This window comes from Taeniopygia guttata, chromosome 1A, assembly GCF_048771995.1.
Source record: "Taeniopygia guttata chromosome 1A, bTaeGut7.mat, whole genome shotgun sequence".
NCBI classification, from domain to species: domain Eukaryota; kingdom Metazoa; phylum Chordata; class Aves; order Passeriformes; family Estrildidae; genus Taeniopygia; species Taeniopygia guttata.
The window spans coordinates 53,112,478-53,133,195 of NC_133025.1; the positions used below are offsets into that span (position 1 = coordinate 53,112,478).

At 39.8% G+C, this 20,718-nt stretch overlaps 1 protein-coding gene across 2 annotated transcripts in view; it reads right to left on the minus strand.

Annotated features, from left to right (window-relative positions):
* Positions 1-20,718, minus strand: part of CHST11 (carbohydrate sulfotransferase 11) — a 158,400-nt gene that overhangs the window by 83,465 nt on the left and 54,217 nt on the right. For both annotated transcript variants that reach the window (XM_072923466.1, XM_012569233.5), the window contains exon 2: positions 8,798-8,883. In XM_072923466.1, the coding sequence (XP_072779567.1) occupies positions 8,798-8,883 (86 nt within the window). The remainder of the gene's footprint in view (positions 1-8,797; positions 8,884-20,718) is intronic.

The window sequence follows — 20,718 nt, forward strand, 5'->3', positions numbered from 1 at the left end:
ACATAGGGATGGTTCAAATACAAGATTGCATCCAAACTAGAATATAAAACTGCAACAGGTAAATAAACCAAGAATGACCTCCTTGAGTGGCCTCAGTGTGATAGGTACTATGTTATTGATAGAGGAAAAAAAGATATACACAATACAAACATTTTTTTTATGTTGTGTTCAAATGCTGTATAGGTATTACCTTGTAAAAATACTTCTTACTTTTCTTTCCACACCTATTCCATATGAGCAAGAAGCAAGGTCTGAAAACTAGTGAATAAAAGCAGTTTAAGTGTGGCTGGCCCAGATGATGATTACTGAAACAACCAACATAATAATGAAATAAACAAATATAAGGACAACTCCAACAACCAGCAGCTGGGTGTTTCCCATGCATGGGGCACATGTTCTCTTCTGCAGGGATTTGGATCCCAGTTCTGTGAGAGCACCCTGAACACTGGCAGGAATAGCCCAAGAGCCTCCAGTTTGTACCCTGGATCCAGTGTACTGTTAATTACTGCTGTCACAAGGGTTTGATGTCACCAAACAAGATTGTCAGGGCAAAGCACAATTTTCTCCTTGTTTTTCTAGATCAACAGATGAGCACACAAGGTCTTAAATCAGCCGTGGCTGTTATTCTATTATATCCTCAGATCATCCTGATGACAGAGGCTTAATGCAGAGCCTGCCAGCCTGAAATCCTGCTCGTTTCTTCTGTTTAGTTTCAGAACGCATGGCAGGATGAACAGGAGAGACTGAAGACACTCTCTGCACTGTGTCACCTGGATACATGACCTGCCCAGTGTGGGATGCACAATTGCATCACCTCAAGTCCATCACTGCCCACACATACACACACCCACCCCTGTGAGATTAACTCCGAGCCAAACCAAGTGTTCCCACCTACTACAATTGGAAGAACACAGTCCAAATTCACAATTGCTTTTATCCAGCCTGTATTTTCCAGCTGACCTTTCTGCTCAGCCCTGTCCATAACACCATGAAGAGCAGACTCACTGCAGGGGAAGCCACCTCTTGTAGTGCAATAAGTATGGATTGGACTACAGCACCTGGTTTGACCCACCTTACACTTCCCCACATACTTCAACTAAAAGAAAACTGTCTTAGAAAGTGTCCTTAAATAATCTGTGCTTGATTTGATGATTTACACACTTGTACAAAAATTCTACAGCCTGTCTCCACGAATTTCCTTAGTGCAGAAATCCCAAAAGGCACACTGGCTCCTGCAGCCACGTCTTTCAAAGGGCTGTATGTTATGTTCATCTTGCTACATCTGTGGCATTCACACAGAAACATTCCTGAATCTCTCAGCATAAATAGACAAGCAGATTATTGTACTTCTACTGAAGAAATCTTTGGTAAGGTGCAGCTCATTACATTATTGAGGTTAATTCATATTGTACAAAGTAAAAAAGTGAATGAATAGTACATATTGACATTACATACAATATCAATGGATATTACAGACCATTTTACACACCTTGAGATTCTGCATTTAGATACAGTTAAGTCTGAAAAAATGGGACTTGGGGAACCTAATCTCTTGAAACTAATTGCAAATTTACCAACTTCTTCTGTCCCACCTTAAAATTAAAATAAATAAGAATTACAAGCACCAGTAGACAGACTGTGTCTGTATTCTCTGATTTTTGTAGTTACATCTGTTGTAACATTAAGGTCCCTCAGGGGAAAGGGAGGTTACAGCTGGGCTCTCAGGATTTAAAGAGATCATCTGGCCCGTTCACAAGTGGGCAACAACTCTGCTGCAGTTAAGAAACCTCTTCAACCAAAAAAATACCCAACACAGGGAAAAGAAGGCAGATGTTTAACCAAACACAGCTACCTCCCTCCAGACAACTGAGAAAGCTACCCCAAAACTACTAGCACCAAAAACAAGCAAGAGAGACTACAGCTTACAAGGTCTAGGCTGTAAACATTGGGATGCAGCAACTTAGCCAGTGATGCTGGAGTACTGGGATGGTTTCAGATGCTTGGAGCACAGACAGAGACACTCTGCTCTGCGGGGATCAGGGGATGAAATCTGTGCTCATTACAGATGTCCTCCCACTGCCCTTTGCTTCCTCCAAACTGCCATATCACCTTCCATTCTGAAGTATGATTACCCAGTTTTTCAGATCCAAAACTTAAAAATGGGGATTAAAAATGAGGAATTTCATGCAGAGAAAGAGGCAGGCAAGGTGTCCAATCTGAATATTACTGAGTTCAAAGCAAGCATTTGACTGAACCAACATGGTTCAGTCTCCAGAGGTCTGATTTGGAGACAGTTAAACACAAAAAGCCACTGAATGGCACCAGGTCGGAGTACTGGAGTCCAGCTCTTCTCTCCACCCAGCTGTCCAAGTTCTTGTCTAAAAGAGTTTTGAAAAGCTGTGCTATCCTCTTTGTTCTCCACCACATAAAACCCTTTTGGTTTTGGCCACATCTCTTGTATTATTAAACCTTTCCTCTTATACTTTTATGCTTCCAGAAATCTTTTATAGTAAAACTCACATGCTCTCAAAAGAATAAAATACAAATCAAGGACTGGAGAAATTAATTTTTTTTTCTATCTTGGAAATCGGAGCTACTTTGAGTGATACTATTTTCTTTCATTTCGTGCAGGTAACAAGTCTTTTATTAAACACAGGTGCCCAAAAATTCATCCTAATGCACGGCAGGAACTTGAATGAACATGTCCTGGGGATAATTCTAGCCTTGAGTGCTGGTAGTTACTGTACATACTTGTTTGATTAATTCCTCTTGACTTACAAAGGTATCCATCATGTCACAGTGAATGATCTATGAAACACACGATACCTGAAACCTTCCCCTCCCCAAGTCATTTCCTCAGCATCTAAAACCAGCTCTTATCGTTTGTAATCAGTAATTAATAGCAAAGCATTCTCACTAGTGCAATTTTTCTGCTAAGGTTAATGTAATATTTCATCCCAGGCCAGCTGCTGTTTTATGACTTCCAAGCACGACAGTAAGTAATGTCTCTGCATAAGAAGTCATCCACGGAGTAAATCAATTATCTCCTCTTTCATCAGCAGGCATTTTGCTGCAGCAAATGAGGCTAATTACATATGAAGTTGTTGTTTACCAACAGGAGTAGGTGCATAAAGTTTGGCATTGCACGTCAACTGTTCTCCCTTATGTCTCCATGCTGTACCTTTCCTATTAAGGAGTTTTTAATCTATGATCAATCAAATACTGTGATTATGAGCTGTACTTACCATGCTGTTATCATTTACATAGATTTGCCTACAAAGATCAGCATCAATCACACAACATTTGTTTTCAGTACTGGTAGAAACTCTGGGCCACTTCTTGCCCTTGAAAAGGACACATACATATTTATGACTCGGTTGCAAAGCATCAGTAACTTCTACCATACTGTTCTTTAGATAAACTGCACTATTTCTCAGATTCAAAAGTTCACTTCCCAGGATGGCTATATGGCTGTCGCAAGGAAGAAATCTGAAACCCAGAACATATCTACATGAAAACTGGAGAAAAAAATAATGGACAGCACTGGTGCACAGTGCTGGTGTAATTTTCTTGTCTCACTGGAATTGGCAAGTAACTCTAGAGATCTAATTTTTTTTTTCCTGCCCTTTCTGACTGGTATAGTAATTGTCAGTCATCACAGGCTTTTCTTGCATAATATAGCTGACAAAAATGCAAGTACGGCTCAGGACACTCATGATCCACAGGTTGTGCCCTGGAAGAGTATCATTAATTTTTTTATCTTTCTCGCAGTCTGGTCACTTGCTGCTGAAAACAAACCACCAGGTGAACTGGACCTCTCATCCTACTCAATGACCTGCTCTTTGACTGGTTTGTTCAGGAGAATAAGGAGCCAGAGCATACTGAAACAAACTGCACAGTGCTCAGAGCCTCAGGCTCACCAAGGACAGAAATACCAGGTCCTAAGCCCTGGAACCTGTGATACAAAGTGCTGTGGATGATGTGTACACAGAGCTCAGACCACAAAGCTCACCACAAACCTCTGTCCAGGAATGGGTACAGTCCCTAGAGTCATCCTAGGGAGTGGAAATCAATGGAAGATAGCAAACTACAACCCAGGTGGGTGATGTGGGCTGAACTAGGCTGGGATTTGCTGGTGCTATCCAGGCAGTCTAAGCCACAGATAATCACAAGGCAGGTCCCAAAAAGCATTTGTGACCTGAAGAGACTGAGGATGTATAAACACTGTCTGCAAGGCAACAGTTCACTTAGTTCCCTTCTCCTGGTGGGAAGGAGAGAAGGGGGAAAAAATAGAATAAAAGCAATGGGTCATTTTGGAATGACTGCAATAATTTCATAATGCAGAGGCAACAAACACCTGGTCACAGCTCTGGCTCACCAGTTTTAGCAAATCACTAGACCTGGTTACAGCTACAGCAAAAACAGACACCTCTTTTTGACAAAAAGAAATTGGCAAACAGGAAAACATTTAGCAAAACAGTCAGGTGGATTCATGAGTTTGGCAATGTCAAAATAGAAACTGGAACAAACTCATCCTTGTATTTGATGTATTTGATCCATCTGTATCTGATGGATACAGAACTTTATCTCTCCTGTGTTCCTCTCAAAAGTCTAGACAATTAAGACTAAGCAATGGTGCTACTTGCATTTAATGAGAATTAAATGTTCATCTTTACAACCAAAAGACAAAAATCTAACATTATTATTTCTCATTCCTCTAATATTTCTATTTTGGTTTGAAGCTTCTTATAATACAGCAGCACACTCTCTGCACTGAATAGATCAATGTTAACCATGAAAGTGTGAGCAATGTTACCCAATTCTGAGCTTCTGGTGACTCCAGCTCATGGGCTGACCCACAATTATCTGTTATTCTTGGAGCAGTGGGGCTGCACACAGCCATATAAATTATAAGACACAGTTGTATATGTTGTCTTCTAAGAATATGTCTTGCAAGTATTTAGTTCACCCACATTCTTAAATTCCTGGGGTTTCATATTCAATAAAAACCCCACTAAATCTACCCAAGATAAAATGTGAGCTTGTGTCACATTCCTGCGGGGCCCTTCATCTATGTTCATTTACATCTAGATTCTCTCCTTTGCTATTTGTTGTGTGATTGAATCCTCCTCTTTCCATTTATAATGACATGGCTTTTTAATAAACTCATTAAATAAACAATCCATTTCAGCCCTCAAAATTTGCCACTGGTCTCCCTGCAGCTTAGTACTAAACCTCCACCTAAAAATGAAAGACAAAACAACAGATAACAGGGTCTAAGACGTGCTGCACATCGCCTGCTGTGTATGAGGAAGCCTGGAAATTCACTTACTCAGTGTAAATCCAGTTCAGTTATATTGACTTTTCTTTCCCTCATGGTATATTAGTGCCCATGAAAAATCTTGCAGTGAAAGCCCTAGAGAAGAAATCTTTTTTCCACAGACAAATGCACTTCCCATTTTCTGCTTTATTACCACAGGCAAAAGAGCAAATGTGTTATTCTTACTTTTACAATAATCACAAGGCCAGACACCCAGCTAAGGCATAAATCCCACATGGGCTTTGTCATGGACATTTTCTCAAGTCCTAATTTAAGTGCTATCTCTATCCATTTGTCCTCTCTTTCTCCACTCAACATAGGAACAATTACAATTAGCCCTCTGAAAATCTGACTGCAATCCTAACATTCAGCTCCTACAAATCACCAAATTACCCATTCAGTCACCTTCAGATCATTGCTACATTTGATATTCCTGAAGCCAAAACTTTGTCTGCCTTTTTTTTACTATTGTTATTTTTTATTTTTTCCTTCTCTTCTTTTTCCCTTTCCTTTTCACAATTATTCACAAGGCCAAAAAATGATTCAAGAGACAAATGATGGTGTCTGCAAACAACTCAAGTAACTCCATAGAAGGAAACAACAGGCCAGCATCAGAGAGGCTGTTCTATGTCAACATATTAAATAACCACAGTCAAACTCTCAGCTGGTGTAAATCAACCTGTCTCCATCTGGTTTTATGAGGGCAGTGCAACTTGATATTAAACACAGAGTAGAAAAACCTTATTCATGTTAAACTACAGCAACTGAAATCCCAGTGGGTATTGACCCTATCTGACACCTATTTCAATCAATGGCCAAACTCTCATCTCCCCAGGCAGGGAACAGCCAGGAGCACACAGAATGCAAGGCAGAATGGGCCCTTAATACATCTCAAATTTAAAGTTTCCTACCCTTTAAAAAAATCACAGCTACACCTAGCTTGTAGTAATCCAAAACCATAGCTTCAGGGCATCTTTCAGTAGCCTAAGCTTGGTGTTTAAATTGCACATATTACGTAGAACTTCAAATATCTGCTCAATCAGCTCTGCTGCTGCTCTGAGACAGCAAAGCTAAGTGCCAGAGAGTTTCTGTGATGACACACACAGCCACTGGCACCCAGGAGAGAAATCTGAACTCACAACATCAGGAGTCCAACAGGTTCTGATAGTCACAAGTTAAAGATCTGTTCACATCACCTAAATTAGTAAGAGAGAAATTTTGGCAAAAAATGTCTTTGTAAAATCAAAAATTGGTTTTGGCTGGAAGAAATCTCAAAGATCATCTTGTTCCAACTGCCATGAGCAGGGATACCTTCCCTTAGAGCTTCCATCCAGCCTTTTCTTCTTGAATATTAATTATATATTGACTCCTGAGCTGACTTTACGAAAGGCTGATTACAACTGCTTCAGCAAGGAAACATGAGAGATCTGATCTCCATCTTCCCACCCTTGCAAGTACAGGTGTCCTCTTGAGGAACAAGCACCCTCCAGCCAAAATACACAACAGTTTATCTAATCTGCCACCTTACAAAAGGTGAGACCACTTTGGGCACAAATGGAAAAAAAAACAAAAACCAAAACAGATGAACCATATAGCTTATGAAGTATTATTCTAGGTGTCATCTCCAACTTCTTGTTTCCTCTGGCAGCCTCTACTCACTGCCTTTTCTTGTTACTTTTTCCCAGATTGCATACACTCATTTGTCTGTTCCTCTGGTACTGAGGGCAGCATACAAAACCCCTTCCAAAATCAAGCACCGACTAAAAACAAAGAAAGAAACAAAAATTAAAGCTTCATAAAAATGGGTATCAACAAGCTGATGGCAACACTTCTTCATAAAAAACATCAGTAACAACAAACATCTTTAGTTCAATATCAGCTGCTGGAACTGTTGAACTCCCTCAAGCATTGACATTGGCTGGCTCACAGGTCAGCCCAGAAAAAGGATGCTAATGGTTCACTTGGTCAGGGTACACAGAAAGGAACGAGCTGCCAGCTATGTCTCCTGCTTCAAGAAGTTCAGGAAATCTTTTCAGTTGTCCAAGTTTGCCAGGGCTCTGAGATTATGGCCCTTCAGTGGACGGGGATGTTTCTTTCCTACAGCCTGGCCTTTAATGTTAAAGGGCAAAAGGTCTTGACTGACACACAGCAGACCCCAGAGAGACTAATTACTCAGCTAGTCTCTTTTCCCTTACCTTCTCCTCTTGAACATCTGCAAAGAGTCTTCAAATTTGACCTGCAAATGCTAATAGTTTTCCTTTGCAGCACTGGATTATTCTTCTTCAGGGCTTCTGCATGCACTTCCCATTTATGCAACGCTGACTCCCATAATGGTCAATAAAGGGCAGTATAACAGAATGACAAACTTATGTTCCCAGCCATGCCCAGAATTTGAATTGAATTAGAAAGTCAGCCTGTGTTCATAAAAACAACATTAACAAGCAAATGGAGCTTTACTGCGCTTTATAACCGATATCACATATCTTTGGGTTGCTGTCAATTCTTTATGTAAATACTTTAAATCCCTCAGACTTCGTTTTGCACAGTATATAGTGAGTCTCTTCATAATCAAATAGTATTTAAAACATTTATTGCCTTGTTAAATCTAACAAGTTAGATTTACTGGGATAGTCACTTTCCCTAATAGCCAATTTAGTGAAACTCAATGTATTCATTGATGGATAAATATATAATAGGTGGTTGTTAAACTTTAATAAATATGTTTAATAGTCAGCTGGCATTTTCTCTCAATGGCAGCACTTCCTCTCAGCTGCCAACAGGAAATGCTTTTCCTGAATGTGCCAATTCAGCCCACATGTAGGGAATAAATTGATCTAGAGGAGCAAACAGGAACATGAATTTCAGGTAGTTTTCTTATGCCGCTTGTCACAAGAAGAGCAATAACTGAGGTTACTGCTCTGAAGTCCTAAGCTCCCATCAAGACAGTCAGGTGCTGAACAGCACACAGTGTAAGGAAGAACATGAGCTACAGTTTGTCTAGACTCCATAAAAGCCATGGACCAGGACAGGAAAGGCAGCTGGCTACCTGAAAGGCATATAAATGATATTCATGTATTATTATTGCAATTTACAGTCTTACTGCACTCCTTGTCTCATGTAGATCATGTCACATTCTCTCACCCCACCCTGCCAGTCTGTGTCAACACAATGCCTCGGCTTCTAGCTAGGTATCCTTTTAAGGCTTCTGGGTACCTAAGAAAATATTTTGGAGGAGTTCACATCTCCAAGATGTGAACTAGTTATATGAACTTTGTTATCATTAAGATACCTAAAAGCCTTTAAAAATCAGACTTTTAACTCAAACTGTAAAAGGTTATAGCTAAACCCTGCCGGTTCCGGGATTAGCTTTCCCGAATGAAGGCAGCTGTTGCATGTAAGTTAGAAAACCAGACCGAAATATTATCAAGAGACTGGATGCTGGATTGGGAAGCTTAATTATAGCCAGAAGACACTCACCTGGGTGGGATTGTACAGTTCCTGAAGTGGGCTTCTGGATCCTTTCCGACAGCAAATGTCCATCCCAAATGGATTTCTACGCATTACTGCAAGGGGAAATTGAAATTAGTACAGGTTAGCAACACTGGGTAGCAGAAAGCAATTGCAATACAGCAAGAAAAGATTTTCTGACAGGTCATAGGATTCTAGACAGTGTTGTCACTTAACTCCTGATTTTCCTTTCCCTAGCCATTACAAGAGCTTAATCCTTTATTGTGGAAGTTACTGAAAATGAAAGCTCCCTTTTAAAAGTTGTTATGCAACAACTCTCAGTTTGGGTGCACAAAAATTCAAGCACGAGGACCAAAGCAAGCCAATTTTCAGCAGTGCCAGACACCTGCTTCTCTGATTACCAGGAAGGGGTTGAATGGATTCCTGTAATCAGCACCTCTGAGAGCCAATGTCTGAGCCTCTCTCAGCCTAAACACAGATGTACACAGAAACCTCATATTAAATTGCATTATTTTAAAGCTTTTGGGCTAACTCTTCTGTTTCTCCTAGAACAGATACTCATCAGTACACAACACACTCACTACAATATCACAATACCATACAATCAAACACTGCTGCCCTTCTTGCCACAATTTAGCTTTACATATTACAACTGGGAATTTGACTGATCCACAGAACAACATGCATTGTGTTATACCATTAAAGACCAGCTGGCTTTCAAACCAAAGGCTTTGTCAAAGGCCTGATCAAGGAGCATTTTGGATGACAAATTTTTCAGGAGAGTTGCTGGCCTGAGCCCCAGCAGGGATGCAGACCATCAGCTTCAAGTTAGACCTCTGTGGCCATAAAAACCAGTAAGAAGACATTCAGCTCTACCTTCTATAGTCAGGAGGAAAGCAAGAGCTTGCTGTGCTTCTTATCTCACATGGCCATGTCATGCTCTGCTATCACTCTCCTGCCCCCAGTTTGCCCTGGGAACTACAGAAGGAGCATCAGGCTGTCAGACACCCACATCCAGCATCGCAGCAGCGGAAGATCTGTCTCATCAACGTTTGATTAAGACATAACCAAAAAAAAGAAAAGGGAAAAAAGATATGTTCCTGCTGGGAACATCATGTTAAGCCGAGTCAGGCATGCTTTTATCACCTCTTGCCACATTTTGTAACCAGAAACTATTGAAGTGTCCTAGAACAATGAGCTGCACCACTTGCAGACATCGTGGGCTTCAAGCCAAGTCAGAGAAAAGAGTCCAGTAATGTTTTAATATTGAGGCCTAATATCATAATTGATACATCAAGCAATATAAACCACAGAAAACTGTACACAGTCCAATCTGGAAACATAATTGATTCCTTCACTCACTTCATATCTATTTTTCAATAGGAGGTAATTATCTAATAACATGCTGAGTTGCTTTTTTCCTAAGCAGACAGATTCCACAGGTCTTGTGGCAGGAGGCAGACGTACTCAGTAAACAAACTGGCTTCAATTTTCTTCACAATTAGGACAGTAATGTTAGTAGAGGCAATAATTTTATTTGACCCATTTAAACACCTGATAAAATTCTGAGAATTTCTAGTCATGCAGACAAGTTTTGCGATTCCTCCATTTCTGTTCTAATGTGCCTTTTTAAAAGCTAACTTACAATGTGTTTTAAAAAGTTAAAACTTTAAAAAAAATTCACAGTAACATCAGTTTCCACAGCCTGGAAGTGGTTCTAGGATTAAAACATTCAAGTGAGGATGTGAAACATCCAGCAGCCATTCTAATTACAGAGCTCCTGTCCACCTCGTCCCCCTCCATGCTCTTGTACCAGAACTGTGTCCAGAGAAGCTTACAAAGTAATTTTGTAGCCCCTTCCTCAACAAAGAAACCTTTTCGAAATGAAGCCTTCTACTCAAGAGCAATGCACATTAAAACACCACAGCAGGGGGAAATGAAGAGGGGAACATTTCAGCATATCCAGCTCATTAGACTGCGATTAACTGAGGTCCTGCAACACTGATTCTTTGTTCTTAAATGAAGAAAAATAACAATTCTAGGGTGGTGTTCCCTAACTTGTTATTTCACTTTTCATTTCCATTAAATACAGTAAAAAGTACAGTGCATAAGTGTATCCATCTCTTTCTTCTTCACTTAGCCAGCAGGTATCAACACTTTATATGCAGCAGCAGCAGTAATAAAGATTAAATTATTTACACAACATGAAAGATTTGTTTCCAGATGTAAACAGATAGTAGAAAAAGCTATCTCCCCAGCAAAAGCTAAATGCTAATGTAGAGCCTTAATCATAGAGGCGATTAAGCCTATTTTATCACTTCCAGTATTACTTAATTTGTTCTGTCTTTTCAATAAAGCCTTTAGAATCAGACTTTGGAGTTAGCATAACAACACTGCACTTGGTTTCCTATTTATTGATGGCAGGAACAGCACTCCCTGGTGCAACTGTACACAGCACATCTGTGCACACCTGGAAAGTACTTGTGCCTGGAATTTTACTGCAGCATCAAAATAAAGGTGAATACTCCCCTTTCCTCAGCAGAAATCCCACCTGCACTGTTTGTACAACTGTCCTTAAGTGAATAACTATCAGGAATGTTTTTATATAGTTCAAAACACTTTCTGGCATGTCTGTGGACACACTTAACCTCTCAGAGCTCCTGCAACACATTTTCTACCATCTCAGCTTCTCTGAGGCAGTGCTTCATTATGCCAATGACAAAACCTTTTGGGCCTGAACCTAACCTATAGCAATCTGCAGTAAGAAGAACTGTAGTATGGAGGGGTAACTGCAGCTCTACTAATTTTAAAAACACTTTTGCTAAGGATCTGTCACACCACTGTGGAAGTGAAAATTAAAAAAAAAAAATCAAGCCCTTTATCCTCACCAAATCTTATTAGCATAGTAAATATCTAAATCTACATTTTATGGCTTGGGCTGATCTCCATACATAATTATGACTAATTATAATCTAATGATAAGTACTGCATATGCATGGCTCCAAGAATCGTTCAAAAGATCACGTTCATGCACACCAACAGTGTGAATCAGCTGACAAAGAAATTTAGAATTGTCTAGGTTGTAAAAGACCTTTAAGATCAGCAGCATTCAGTGTCTTTAATGATTCAAGGGTAATGTTAATACTGCAAGTGCCGCAAGAACATGAGTCCCCTGAATTTAGCCAGGAGTGTGAGCAACGGGATGAATCATGAGTTTGCTACTTAAATACAAGAGGTGTAAAAACAAGACCTTTGTTCCATCCCCAGGAATGATTTGTCAAAAATGCAGCCTTGGCCTATCTTGCTAAACTATGTATGGAACCACAAGTTAGGAATCTAATAAGGCAGTTTGTAGAGGATGCTATCTAGGCACCAAATTTCAATTTCTCAAAAGAGGAAGATAAACAGCCCTACTATCAACACAATAATCAGCTGTGCATACATAGAGAGGAGTGTGTAGGCTTTAAATTATCTCAGAACAGAAGCATCTGTGCACAGCTTCAACTTCCAGAAAACTCCATCTAGATCCACCAGTACCAAGAGCAGGAATCTGACCTTTGAGTTACAGTACACTTAGGACAAGAATACTGAAGATCATTTACATGCACACGTGAGCCAGGCTTAATCTGTCACCTCTCCTTGGCAAGAAGGCATTTCTAATGCACTTGGTAACCTTCAAAGACCCTATCCCAGAACTGGAGACCTCTGGAGAAAATACTGAATATAAGAAGCTGCATAAATACAATTTCTGCCTCTCCCTATCAGGAGCTACAGAAAACTGAGATGGGGACATGGTAACACTTCTGTTGGGAGATTACTGGCCTAAAATGAATGTGAGCACTGCAACTACCCAGACAAAGTGAAAGGGGGTCAGACAGAAATCATGGGAACCAAGAGTTTTGGAGACTGAAAGCAATAAAGGTGACCTTCTTACAGTGTCAGAAGGGCAAATCAAACAATTCTCACAAGTCTGTGTGGAATTAAGTCCCAGAGGAGATTTTGTTGGAAGAGACACACAAAATAACTGCTGCTCCTTCCTCAGCACTGAGAGAGAAAAACAAGTGGCCTTTCAAGGACGGGTGCCTGCGTTCAGCAGCCATCTCTATCACTACCATTCTACTATCTCATAGATGTCTGAGCCTCAGTTTCCAAGACTTCTGTATATTAAAAGGTACCTGGCTGCTATCTAGCAACTGCTTCCCTACTTGGCAACATTTAATTTACATTTCTTGGACTACTCTAATTACTGGAATGATAACAAAAGCCAAATGGAAAAAATTTACCTCTGTTCACTGCCTCTTAAATTAAGTCTCATATTACAAATATTTGAGAAAGGTTCTGAGGACATATTAATATTTAACTTTTCATTACACTGATCTAAAGCACAAAGAACAAAATTCCCTAATACAGCATTGCTTAAAGCTGACATACATCATTCATTCCTCCTATTGGGATGCAAGTTTTCCTACTGAGGAGGAAACAGTATGCACCAGCTGCAGTATGGCGAGACTCCGGTTGAGGATCAAATCCTGCTCTTTTTTGAAAGAAATAAGCCAAATATATTCCTCTTTTTGGTTTGATTGCTCTTTCTTTTTGGTCTGATTTCTGCATGAGAGGCTGAAAATGGTTGCTACTTTTGGCTGAAGTACACTGTTCTCCAGCTAATCCATCAGCTCTCCTCCTGCCCAACTACACCTAATTTCAGGTCAGAGTTAATGCATTCCATGGAACATCTTCTGGACAGCAAAGAGTGGGTACATAACATAGTAGCTTTTACTTGGGCTGTAACCCACTGGGTTAGGGCTGACCATTCATCTAAACATTCCCTACCCAACCTAGACAGAAAAATCACAGCCACTTGGTAGTGGCAAGTTAGCAGCTCCAAAATGGTTGCTTACACCTTTGCCATCTCTAGTCATGTTTACACAAGCTACTGCCTTTAAACTTCCTGGATTTTTAAATCAAAGCAAAAATATATAATTACATCTATGCTGAAAGTTCCGAGATTTTCTTCAGCTAAAGACCTGGATGTGGTTTTTCTTGCACAGATGTCTGCTATGACCCCTGCAGAACAGAAAATCACTTCTATTTGGTATAGGGGATGAAGCACTGGAATACATATTAAAGTATTACACCAAATACCTTAACCACAGTGAGACATCCCTAGCCCAGTTGTAAACATCTAAACCTGTAAACATGTAAACATGTAAATGGTATTATGAAACAATGCTCTGTCTGCACTGGCAAGAATTATGCTCAAGGCAAGCTGGTCATATCCAAACACAAATCAAGCAAGGTTCAATCCAACAACATTTTGCACATCCAATGTTCTTGAAGCATGATAACACTCAGGGCAGAGTTGAAGTAAGTGACCCAAGGAAGTAGTCCTTTCTCAGAGTTCATCAGAGGCTTGGGACTGATTTTAGTTTTTTATTGTTCAATTTGAAACATCTTGTCCTCATACGTTTCCAACAGTTAGCTAAAATCATGCTGAACAAGCTTGTGATTAGTAAACAGCTCGTTCTGCTTCAGGAAAATGAGTCTTCCATAATAATTTACAACAATTTGCTCTGCAAGACTTCAGCCAAGTTTAAATCACAGGCAAAATAGGAAACTCAGCAACAAGAAGTCTAACTAATTTTAAATGTCATTAAAATTCCTATGCTCCCTTGTACTGAGTAATCAGGCTAAGGATATGAAATGGTATGAAAGGGTTAATTTTTAATCAGCAACCAGGAACATGAGTGAATGCAAAAGCTTGAGTAAGGAGACTTTGAGATAGCTCTCCAGGCAATGATTTATGAACACTAATCCTTCAGCAGGGGTTCACAAAGATCAATGGATTGATAGCAGCATCTTGTGACATCTGAGGCCTTTGCTGCATTCAGCTCAGGATTTTAGACTAAATTATTGATCCTTCATCCGGAGACCCCAGGTAAAAGGATTTATGACTAAACTCTTGTCTGGTCTCTTTTGATTTCTTAAGGCAACATTGCAGTTTTCCTCCCTGGAGATTGAGAGATCTATTTTTAGAAAGTAATAATCAGATTAGGCATTGTATATAAGTATGCCGAAGTCTCAAACCCAGAGAATGTGACAACTCTTCTGTTTATCAATGGAGAGCAGATTTTATCTTACACCAGACACTAACTACAAAAACAAGGGTTTACTTAGCTTGAGAAACAAACAAAAATGAGTACAACAAAAGCAAAGGATAAAAAATAAAAGAAGTGATCGCACCTTAGTGAAATTATTCTAGCTGAGAAGAGCAGGAAAGCTGCCAGATACGGGGCCAGGGACCAGCAAAGTAACAGTCCTTACTTCCCAGGTCAGAAAAGTAGAGACAAAGACCCTAAAAGCTTCCACCAAACCAATTAGTTGCTACATTCTGAATTCATATTAGGAAGTGAGATTTCTATAAACTACAAATTTAAGCTCCTACAATTAACGGAGAGTCACACCTGCAGAGATGTGCCACCCCAAGGAGCTCTGAAGCTGGCTCCTCTCCTTTCCACTGACCAGCAATCCTAAATGGTTGAGGTTATGTTAAATAAATCCTGGTGCAGTAAGGAATTGAATCTCAACATTTGTTTCTTGGCTCTAATTGCTAATTACAAAAGTTGTAAATGCCCTCCAAAGAATAGAGAAATATTTAATTCCTTTTTTTCTTTAGACAATTTTCCAGAAACAAATTTGTATTTTATCCTGTTTGTTCTCAGATTCGCATGGGGATGAATTTAATTGGGCACAGTGGGGAAGTTAATATCCTTGGGTGAAATTATGCAGAGACTTAGATCCTTGGTCACACTACGGACATTGCATGTGGCATAAATTAGCACAGCATCTTCCCTGTTAATGAACAATGAGAAACTTTTTTCCAGTAATTAAAAAAAAATGTTAATCTATACAGCATTTCTTTAGAAGTCTCAAGAACTTATCCACAAACCTAAATCAAGAGACTTTTCCACAGGCTTTAGTACTCCCATGAGAGAGCTCTCTTGTGTTTATCTCAAATACACAGGCTTCTTTAAATGCTGCAAGTTTTTGTGGGTGCAAACTACAAACTATATTAGACTTGGTCAGAACTCTTCTGATACAACCTTTTCTCTGGCATGAAATGCAGATCTGGGGGCATCACAATATTTCACAGGTCCATTCTGGATAGATCACTGACCATCTCAGCTGTCTGCTCACCTCTGAGAATGCTGTAATTTATGTCATCAATTAACAAAGCCAGATGTCACAAAATATTGATCAAAATAGTATATTTCTTTTCTTGCTTTAGTACTTCTAAATGTTCATAAATAATTTTTTTTTTTGTCATCTACATCAACTTAAGAATTTGTTTCTTTTTCCCCCATCTCAAATGCAACTTTCTACAAATGAAGTTAGAAGCTTAGGAATTATGACCTGAAATATATGTATTTCACAAACAAACACATGCATTATGAATTTGCATGAAAGGACACTGTGGATCCAGTACACCAAATGCAAATAAAAACTCTTTCTGGACATTACACTTTTTCCTACTTTTCCATTACAAGTCAGGCATGTGTTTTACCAAATGAGACTGCAATAATCTGGGAAGGTGGGAAGATTTCTTATGAGGTTTACAGGTTTCTAAATATGCCTTCCTCCAGTTTCTAGATACTCACTGTAACAACATCAGCAGGCGTATCTGCTGCTGGATTGTCATCATAGCAAAGAGCTAAATTTTCTACTCTAGTTTTCTTATCAGCCTAGTTTTCAAGGTTGTAGATAGTTGGTTATATCCCATCTCTCTGATGTAAGTTCAAAAGAAAACTGTGTAAATGTAGGTAGGTCCAGGGGGAAAAAAGCTGTACATTTACAGTGTCCTAATGTAATAAGAAGCTGTATTTCTTTTCCTAAATTTTCCAGATCTACTACTTCCATCACACTGGTAGTACCAGTCTACTTAACAAAAATGATTTATGAGCTCACAAAAAAATAAAAAAGAAAGAAAAAAAAAAAAGAGGGAGAGAAAAACCTTTAAAGGAGGAAGGTTCCTTTAGAAAGCTGTAATTTTAAAAGCATTTATCTTGACTCACAGTCAAAATGAAAAGGATGGCTGCTGCAGCTGCAGTCTATTTGAACTACTGTTTCTTTGCTATTCTTTAACAGATGTGCACAGAAGATGAAACACAAAATCATATTTGCAATGGATATACTGAAATGCACAGCAAGTCTTCTCACAAGCCAAGCAGAATAGAAAATAGAGCTGCAGCAGTCTTTTTAACGTAGAGCAATGAAAGGCTCAAACTAGTGGTATCTGAAGTTGAGGCAGAAGCAGTGCTCACACACATATGCACACCTGACCTGACAAACAGAAGCCAGGGGACTCAGGTCATTCCTGTCCTAGCAACATGTCCAGATAGACCAAGATTTACCACCTCTGAAGCAGTGCCCCCGGTATTTTAGTGCAGTCACAGGCCCCCGATACTTTACTGTGATTTATGAGCAACAATTTTCTTTACAAAAAAGAAGCACTAAAGAATTCGATAAGCGGAAAAGAAAGTATGAAATCCTGCAGTAATCGCTTCCAGAGCAGTCATTCATTATGGCAAAGAGGATTATGACTGCAGCTTGTTGGATAAGCAGATGAGCTCTCACAAATTAAGGATGCATCTCCCTTGGCAATGTGAAGGCCAAATGCTGATATTAAAAGGAAAAAATTATCACAGACAGCAAAGGCCTGATTCTGTGATTTGAAAGCTGTCCACACTAATAATTAATACACAGCTGGGCTTACTGCCTTATTCCAAGAGTTTATTCTGTCTAATGCTTCTAAACTCCAAGTAATCCCAAGGCACAGAGACGCAATGGGTTTCTTTGCAAGATCTTTTACTTTCCCAGCAGCTGTTCATTGCCTCAGCTGACTGGGATCAGCACAGCTCCAGGTCTGTAGAGCAATGCTGGCCCCACATCCTGCCCCACTGGACCACGAGGTTCTCACCGCTCCTGCCTTCTTCCAGCAGGATCCACACAGGATCGGCACACGGAGGCTGGGAAGCTGCTTTCACACGCTCTTCTCTCCATCAGCAATGAGTGTACACAGATAATATTGCTTTCAGATGTAGGAATCCCCTCATGTGGCACTTTTGAAACACCCCAAACCACAGCGTTTTACATATGAATAAGATATTGTCAGCTCCCTCAGACCAGACTGCACTTCACTACTCAGAAGAGTAAAATACACATTAGCACTATAAAACTTCATCCCAATTAGCATAATCTGTATTTCCATTACAGAGCCCAGCTTTACAGCCAACTCCGGGTGAGGCACTGAGCACTCTGGATCTGTCTTTCTTTGAGAAGAAATTCTCAAAACAGAAGAAAGCCATTCAGCATGGCAAATGCTCGAGGTCTCAGTGCCTGCTTATCTTTATGTGGTCCTCCTCCCTTCATCTGCCTCCTTCCACTGCCCCCATCATTTCAATGACTTTAATTAAAATCCTTTGATGATCTTTCGTCTGCAGTGAGGAACTGCAGCCATGCCTCACACATACACAAGTGGATGAGCCAAGTATACCAACTCCACCTCCTGAAGGCACACCCCAGAGGAAAACTGAGTGGTTTTACATTCAATGAGAGCACTCAAAGGGGAACCAGAACAGACAGCAGCTGTAAAAGATACATATTCTGGTATCACTGACAAATAGGATAAACTAAACATTTTAAAATGACTGGGACTCTCCCTCCAAAATAATATGGATATACTATATGCATATAAAAGCAACATGCACAAATAGCATGAGGCCACTATGCAAGTAGTTTTCCTCTGAATTAGATGTGAATGAAGGAATCACACAGTACTTCAACATGTAGTTTCTAAGGCTCCAGAACACTGGATACCTATGTGACCTCTACTGGTAATAACAGTATTTAATAATTAGCATGCAAAATACTAAGCTTTGCTTTCAGTAAAATAGCCTGCAAACTGTGTTGAGAAACTGTTAGTGTTGCAGCTGGTGACCAATAAATAGCTAAAATCCAGGATCTCTCTGACAGTATCATTCTGAAGGAGACAGGTAACAAAACTGCTTGACAGAGCCATGGACTCAAAAAGTTCTTCTGCAGGCAACAAATGTCGTTCTTGCCATTGTGATGTCTCACGCAGAGAAGGACAAAAAGAGCAGGAGAGGAAAGAAATGAAAGCACCCTTTTCAGAAGATTTTCCTAAAATAATTTCCAACTAAGCAACAGTTCACCTTCCAGAAAGACAACTCATCTTGTTTCTAAATTTGCCAGAAAATACACTTGAGAAACTGATTTGATGTAAAATTTTCCTCCGCCACACCGTTTTGCTAAGTTGATGTGATGTATCTGCACCCTCCAGCCACTTGATCTTGTGGTACATCTGTCTCTTCACCTCTATGCACATAACTTATGATCAAGGCACCTTCTAACTTCCCTTTATTCTGTGACAAGTTTTCTGGGCACTTCATCACTCCTTCCTTTCTTCTGAACACACCCAAAGCTAACACTGCAGCTTGCTGACACCAGGGTGCACCACAGCAAAAGCTGTGGCAGGACCCACAGGAGGAGCAAGTGCCACCTCCCCTTGCTGGCCCTGTCCTCCACCCCCAGGTGCTCTCCTGTGTGCCAGGCAGCAGCCACGCCAGCTGGTGAACCATCACCCTCAAGCCCTTTCCAGACCTCACTTCCAACAAAAAAGGGTCCTCTACTAAGTAGGCATCACCTAAACTTTATTCCTCTGTGCATTCACTGCAGCTAGATGACTAAAACCAGGCTGCCACCCAAGTCACTGGGTATTCACAATTCTGCATTAATGATTTGCAGGTCTCTTCCTCTCCATTTACCACTGCCCTAACTTTTCCATCCTCCGTAAATCTGATCAATAAATAAGTATGTTTTGATCTGGATGATAAATTATAATATTTAACAAGCATCAGCCCAAAATCTGGTCTCCCAGGGATCCCATGAGAAATGTATCTGCTTAGTGATGATTTCCCAGTCACAGCTATTTTAAAAAACTGTTCAAAGTTTTTAAAATCAGTAACGTGTGGAAAATTGACATGCATTCACTTGTCAATTTAACTTTTGGGTTGTTCATTCCCATATCACCTGTATATAGCAGTAATTCTAACATTCAAATACTGTACCATTAAAACAAAGATGGTTACCAGCTTGGAGAATTAATTTAAAAACATTTATTTCTGAGAAGATATTTAGGCTCATTGCCTGTCTTTAACCTTCCAAAGCTGCAGAGAAGGCTTCTGTGATGTATTCCAGTCTTGCTTTGCTCTCAACTATGTACAGGTTAATTTTATCACAGATTCTTGAAAGCTGAAACATGGAAACTGCATTTTAATTGAAAGTACTTTACACTTTTAGCTTTAAAATATAGAGCAGAAAAAAAATTGCAGTCAAAGTGATGCTTTCTCCAGCCACAGAGCTGAATGGTAGATTGTTCCCTCCTGATCACTCTTATCTCAGATGGGTGCTGCTTTTGGGGCAATTCTTACATTTTATTCTGAAAACTCCATTTGTCTTAATTAAATATTAATCAGCCTTTACCAAGGACTATATGTAAAAGCTGTGTTAAATAACAGAACACAGTGAAGAAAAAAAAAAAAAAAAAGCTGATTTTATTTCAAATTTACAATAAGGCTTTGTCACATAGTATCCCTTTCCAAGCTGAGAGAAATCATTTCAGTTCCATGAACTGAAACAGATCTCTTTTCTTCTGCATGGTTGGGAATTGCACCTGAACTGTGAAAGGTGAAAGGAAGATTTACTGAGATTGACTGCCTGAGTCCTCAGCAGGCAAAGCAGTGTAATCATTTTATTCAGCTGGGAAGGACCATTTGTGTGCTTACATGGAGCTACTGGTGCAGGTATGATATGAGTAACTAGATTACACCCATACATGAGTGAGTATATACTTG